The 6,405-nt window shown below is 49.9% G+C and overlaps 2 protein-coding genes across 2 annotated transcripts in view; one reads left to right on the forward strand and one right to left on the reverse strand.

Annotated features, from left to right (window-relative positions):
- Positions 1-1,187, reverse strand: part of prkn (parkin RBR E3 ubiquitin protein ligase) — a 44,700-nt gene extending 43,513 nt beyond the window's left edge. The window contains exons 1-2 of the mRNA XM_005754839.1: positions 1,102-1,187; positions 935-1,053 (exon numbers count right to left, since the gene is read on the reverse strand). Of these exons, the coding sequence (XP_005754896.1) occupies positions 935-1,053; positions 1,102-1,187 (205 nt within the window). The remainder of the gene's footprint in view (positions 1-934; positions 1,054-1,101) is intronic.
- Positions 1,186-4,740, forward strand: LOC102195773 (uncharacterized). The gene is made up of 5 exons (XM_013907975.1): positions 1,186-1,220; positions 1,464-1,613; positions 1,664-1,823; positions 3,208-3,295; positions 3,509-4,740. Exons 1-5 carry the CDS (start codon positions 1,186-1,188, stop codon positions 3,913-3,915), a joined length of 840 nt encoding a protein of 279 aa, XP_013763429.1. The 3' UTR covers positions 3,916-4,740.
- Positions 4,741-6,405: the final 1,665 nt, after the last annotated feature.

The following is a 6,405-nucleotide window of genomic DNA, read 5'->3' on the forward strand; positions in this document are numbered from 1 at the left end:
TTTATTTTTTCATGTCTATTTAAGTGCTATTTATGACACTATTTAAATGCTATCTATGACACTATGTTTGCACTGAAGCACCGCAGCAATTTCCTAATGTTGTAAACCTGCTCAACATTTGGCAATAAACCCCTTTCTGATTCTGATTCTGATTCACCTGTCACCTGTCACCCACCTGTCCCTGGGCTGCCCCCTGCTGGTCCCCAGGCACAGTGTCGGGCAAAATGGGTCCCTTCAGCTCTTAATTAGAGCATGACGGGTGTGGGAACTAGCCTTTCCTGAGGTCCCATCTAGTAGAGCGAACCTCAAGGTTGATGATGTCATACAGCCACAGCGCCTCCTATCTCATGTGCCGCTGCTGCCTGATTGGTCTGGTTGCAGGCAGTGAGTGTGCTGCATCCCAGCATTTGTGGTCCCCTGCCCGCAGATGGCTGCTGCTATGCATGGTGGGAGTAGTTTGCCTTTGGCCCCTCCCCCAATAGCCCTGTCCCTGGTCTCTTTGGACGCCCCTTCGGGCCCTCCCTGGGCAGGGCAGCATGCCCTAACAGGGGCGTGAGGGTAACTGATGCCCTGCTGGCGGCCATTTCGTCGCTCCCTCTACAGGGATGGAGCTTGACACGTCAGCTGCAGGCAGGCTGGGGACATGGAGAGCCCTCCCCAATCTTGTGCCTCTTGGGCTAAAATGGAGATGATGGCTGCAGCGTTGCTTCCCATTGCCCCGCCTCTGTGAGGCCTGTGCCGGTGGAGGTTGATTCTCAGGAGGATGATGTTTGTGACGCTTGACTCTGGTCAGACGACCAGGGTTACCTGATGGGACTGCCTGTCTACCCTGTGGCCACCTCGCTGTGCTGAGGGGCCTATGCAGGGATGTGGAGATGGCCGTGTTCAGGTGAGGCGGGGAGGACTCGGAGCCTAGGTTCAGCTGTCCTCCAACCACCCTCCTTCTTCCTGACATCCTTTGAGTTGGGCATAGTGGCCAACTCCGCTGCAGGCATGGGCCAGCAGTTGACAATTCTCCAGCCTGCGGCGCTGGCTCGGTCTAGTGCGTTGCCCCTGTGTCACAGGTCACACGGCCATCAGGTGCCCGCTCAGTGAGCTGACACTTCCCGACTGTCCGCAGGTGTCTTGTCGGGCCCACTCTTGCTTCCCATCTGGAGCGTCGTCTGCATATCGCGGGTTTCTGTCATGGCGATAGCCAGCTGCCGTGCTCGAGTGGCTTGGTAGGCTGTGCTCTCCTGGAGTATTGCCCGTATTCGCTGGCTTACACGCCAGTTGGACCTCGCTGCGGCGAGTGAGAATTCTCCAGCCTAGTGTAGCCAGTTTTCTGTCTGGTGTGTTACCCGCAGTGCGCCGTTCACACAACCAGTGGGGCTCCTGTCATTGTCGAGCGGAGCGGCTTCTCAGCTCTGACTGCAGTGAGTCAGAGCCAGTCAGTAAGTGAGTAAGTGTTCTCCAGCCTGTAGGGCCGACTGTGCACGAGTAGCGAGTTCGCCCCTGCTGCAACAGCACTTAGCAGACGCCCGGCCCTGGGGTGGACCTTCGGGTTGTGTTCCCCACTTGGGCTTCGGCTGGCTGGACCGCCAGCCCCCTCACCAGTCTGCTGACGGCACAGGGTGGTGTTGCGGCTTGGGGACAGACCCTTTGGGTCACGTCCCTACTTCAGCCCTCTGCTTTCAGCGGCCGTGCTGACGCTGCGGGCTGTGTTCCCCTGGCACATTGCCCACGGTTCACCGGCTTACGCTCCAGCAGCACTGGTTCCCTGTCTGGCATTGCCCACTTCTTGCTGGGTTGTGTGTCCAGTAGGGTCCCCACTCAGTTGCTCGGTGAGCGACGCTTCCTCTCCTCACTGTGCTCCTAGGATTCCGGGTTCAGGCCCTGTGCACCCCAGGCTCCAGCTGGAGATCATGTGGAGAGCGTGCACACAGGCTCATTGTAGCTGACTGCCTGTGCTTTCTGGCCTGCTAACCATGTGCCGCGGGTTTACATGCTTGTCAGACCTCGCTGTGTCTGACACGGCCTGTGAGTGAAAGCTCTCCAGCCTGCTGACTCCCTATCTGGTGCATTGCCTTTGTGTCATGGGCTTACACGGCCAGCACGGACCCGCTCAGTGAGCTGGGACTTTATGACTGACCTCGAGTGTCTTGTTCGAGTTTACTCTTGAGGTTCATCTGTCTGCGGACAGCACGTGGTGACGGTGCTGGGGGTGGACCTTCGGGTCATCGCCTTGCTCAGCCCTCCACTTCAGCAGGCTAGGCTACCAGGCTATGGCTGGGGTGACTGGAATCCTTGATGATCCTCCCCGCTTTCCTCAGGCACCGCTTCCTGTACACGTCTTGGAGGGAGGGAAGCTCACCTCCAATTATCCGTTCAGAGCACCGCACTACTCGCTGGAGAGCTTTGCAGTTGTAGGCGGTGCTGTTGCCATACCAGGTGGTGATGAATCCAGTGAGGATGCTCTCAATGGCACAGTGATAGAAGGTCCTGAGGATGCGGGGGCTCATGCTGAATCTTTTCAGTCTCCTGAGAAAGAAGAGGCGCTGCTGCGCCTTCTTCACTGTTTTGTTTGTGTGTACTGACCACGTAAGATCCTCAGCCAGATGTACACCAAGGAAACGGAAGCTGCTCACTCTCTCCACAGCAGCGCCGTTGATGGTGATGGGGGTGTGTACTTCTCTGCACCTCCGGAAGTCCACTATCAACTCCTTTGTCTTTGCGACGTTGAGGGTGAGATGGTTGTCTTGACACCAGTGGGTCAGGGCGCTGACCTCCTCCCTGTAAGCCGTCTCATCACCGTTGGTGATAAGACCCACCACTGTAGTGTCGTCCACAAACTTCACAATGATGTTGGAGTTGTTAGTGGCCGTGCAGTCGTAGGTGTAGAGTGAGTACAGGTGAGGGCTCAGTACACACACACATATGGAATAAGTAACGGTGTGGAGAGAACTCAGGTTACACAGTAACCGTACGATCTTTTGTGATCATTTACTGATGTTTGGATATTTTACAGATTGTTTTATACAACATGAATCTTTCTGTAGTGGCTGATTTCAGATTCTTTTTAAATGTATTTTACAGTTTTTCATACTTTTTAATACATCTGATACTTTCAGGCTGAATGAAATTCTGTGTGAACTTAAGCTGCTGTGTGTGTCGGTTCTGCATGTTCTCACAGCACACGCGTGTCTGAAAGTCGTGTCTGTGTTTCAGGCAGAGGGCGAGGACAGTCTGAAGAAGATGCAGCTGATGGAGTTGGCCATCCTGAACGGGACGTACAGAGACGCCAGCATCAAAACCTGTAAGAGACAGACTGGCCAATCATACACAGTCATTTTAAACATGAAACATTTGTGCCAAATGTATTGGTTAAAATGAAAAACATGAAGCATGCAGTGTTTTAGATGCCATTCACACCGTTTGATTCAGATTTTCATTTTGTCTTTTTACAGCAAGCATACTAAAACTCCTCCCCTTTTTATAAACCCTCCCCTTTCCTGTTACCCATACCCAGCATCCCTCGCCTTTTCTTTCGCAGCATCTAGCGTCTCGCAACAGGCTTCTCGTGTCCTCTCAGGCCCCGCCCCCGTACTGGCACCGCCCACTGCCCTGCGTACACCTGCCCCCACAGGCCCCACTCTCATGCCTCTGATTCGGCAGATCCAGACAGTGTTGCCCAATGGAACACCGGCACTGATGGCAGGGGTGGGGCCTGAGTCTGGCCTGATCTACACGACGCCATACGATTACCCGTACACTCTGGCGGCACCAGCGTCCATCTTGGAGTACCCGCTGGACTCTGGGGGGATGTTGGGTAAGCCCGCCCCCCCCTGTTCCTGTGAATGCTCTCCCACCCCTCACCACCACACTCATGGCCAGTGGAGCCCTGCCCCTACACTGGTCCTCCGACATGCCTCCTGAGAGACAAAACAAACAAACGATCAAACAAACACACACACGGCCTTGTGCCTCCTGCTGGACGGATGAGGTCATCATTGCTCCATCATTATCTGCCGTTTGATTGGCTGAAAATGTTTGAACTGACTTCTAGCACTGATGTCATGTGACCACAGCTTCCTGCATTGAAAACACGCCTGTGAACTGAAAACACGCCTCCACTTGCAGACGCTTTCAGGTCGATGCAAACACGCCGATTTTTGGAGAGGAAGTAAAAGTTGATTCAAGTGATTTAAAAATTTGTAATCTTCAGGAAATAAAATTTCAGAGAAAAGTATTAGAAAGGTTTAAATATCAGAATAATGAGGACTTTGGTATTGTGAGAGGAAGAGCTAAATTTACACATTCAAGCATGAAATATTACTTTGGCCTTTATGAGCCACAGTGACCAATCAAAGTAAGGCACTCAAAGGGGTGTCACCTTTGTGATGATGTCTCAGTTCAGTCTCGTCCTGAAAGCCTCTCAGATCTCATCTGGAGTGAAATTGTCTCCCGGTGTGTGCCTTAATGCAAGTTTCTTATTGTTTTCATCACTGACCAACGATGATGTCATGACGTACCTGTTCTGTCACGATGGACAGGTCTGTCCCTGTCCTCCAAGGGCTGATGGAGCTAAACTTCTGCCTAGCCCCGCCCTTCTGGCTGCACGCCTACCTTTCCCACGCCACAGATTCACTTTGATCTGAAGCTATGTTTGTTACAGCCATAATGCAAACACACCTGAAAGGAAGGGTCAGAGCTTTAAAAATGAAATGATTGATAAAACCGTGCTTTAACCAAACACAGACACAGCCGTGGCCAATCAAAGTTTAGATTTTTTAAATTAAAATTTCAGGAATAACTCATCACACAGCCAGAACAAGCGTGGAGTCGTGTTTTATTTGGACTCAGTCTATAATTAAACAAAACTGCTTACAGCGCCCCCTGCTTCAGGCTGTGGACGCTTTATGTCAATGAACACAGAGTTAAACATGATCCGAGAAAACCAGCCCAGCAAGAAACCAGTAAGAAAACAAGTGGCTTCTGGGAAACGCAGTCCTGATGTGTGACAGTGGCACAGCTGTTCACCTTTAGGCAGAACAGACAGCTCCGTGCTTTTGAAGACTTTACGGATCCTCTGAGGTTAATGAAAAATAACGGACTGTCTTTGAGTGAATTTTTTAACAAACCAACTTTGATCTGGGTTTCAGTTCAGGTCAGACTTTAAGTTAAGCTAGGGTAAGGCCTGTAAAGCTACAGATGTCTGTGGGTTTATTTTACGTTTTCTTCCATTTCATATGCTACTTTAAACATGTTACAGCGTGGATAGATGACAGAGCTAACAGTCCTATAGCTAAGTTAGGTGTGACTCTAGAGGAGACAGTAAACAGGAAGCTTTCAATTAAAGTTCTTGCTATGACGTTTGCTAACAAAACTTACCTCTGTGCAGATCTACGTCTGAAACATCAATGACTTTGCTCATGACGGATTTAATGCTGAACTTTGACCTCAGAGATGAGTGGTGATGTGACCAAAGCCCTGGAGGTTACTGACAGATTTATCAAGTATTCTGGGATCACTATGTGATTAAAACACGCCAACCAGGTGTTTTTGCTGACGGTCAGTATAGAGCTAAAGTCTACGCTGTTGTTTCTCAAGAGATAAATGTGAACATTTCTGATTTTCTCTCTCCAAAAAAGGGCAAAAGATCAAAAATAAATAATGATTTTTTTAAGTTGTATTATATTTCTTGAAATAATAAAAGTCTACATGGTAAAACATTGCTAAAATATTAGCAGCTGTTGACCAATCAGGCCACTAAATTAAATCAGCTAATCAGAGTCCCAGCTTCACTGTGAGGTCACTTCCTGTCAGAAATCAGAAACATGATTTTACTCTGTGAACTTGTAAAGATCAGAAACCAGTTGTCTGCCGGGGGTTTGGTACTAAAACAATCAAACTGTAATCTGTAGTTGGAAAGTAATCAATAGGTAACACTGACACAACTAATGAAACAAATCCGATGAAATTGCACAGAAACCTGGCGTAAACCCGACCGCCACATTAACAGAGTTCATGGTCCGAACACTCAGATGTGAACTTTTATTCGCACTCGAGGATCTCTCACAGGATGTCACGTTTTCCTTTAAAACTCGGACTTTGGTTAAAGAGATGATCTGCAGGGTGAAAGGAGACGTACAGAAAGACTTTTACCTGAAAGAACCGAACTTAAAGGATCGTCCACATGCAGTACCACGAGGTGATCACGAGACCTTTCTCATCATGGTGTCTCCCTGGTGAAAACGGTTCGCGGTAAAACTCAACGCCGAGAGATGTTGTAGACTTCACACATCAGGCTGTGATGGCCTCTCGCCTTGCTTCTCTTCATCGCAAACACCGACAGGAACAGCTCGGCAAGCGTCTTCAGAGTGAGGGACGGGAGTCCACCCTTCTCTGGATCAAGAAAATGTGGTT

Source organism: Pundamilia nyererei, unplaced genomic scaffold (assembly GCF_000239375.1).
Source record: "Pundamilia nyererei isolate P.nyererei 1_Seehausen unplaced genomic scaffold, PunNye1.0 scaffold00681, whole genome shotgun sequence".
Lineage (NCBI taxonomy): Eukaryota > Metazoa > Chordata > Actinopteri > Cichliformes > Cichlidae > Pundamilia > Pundamilia nyererei.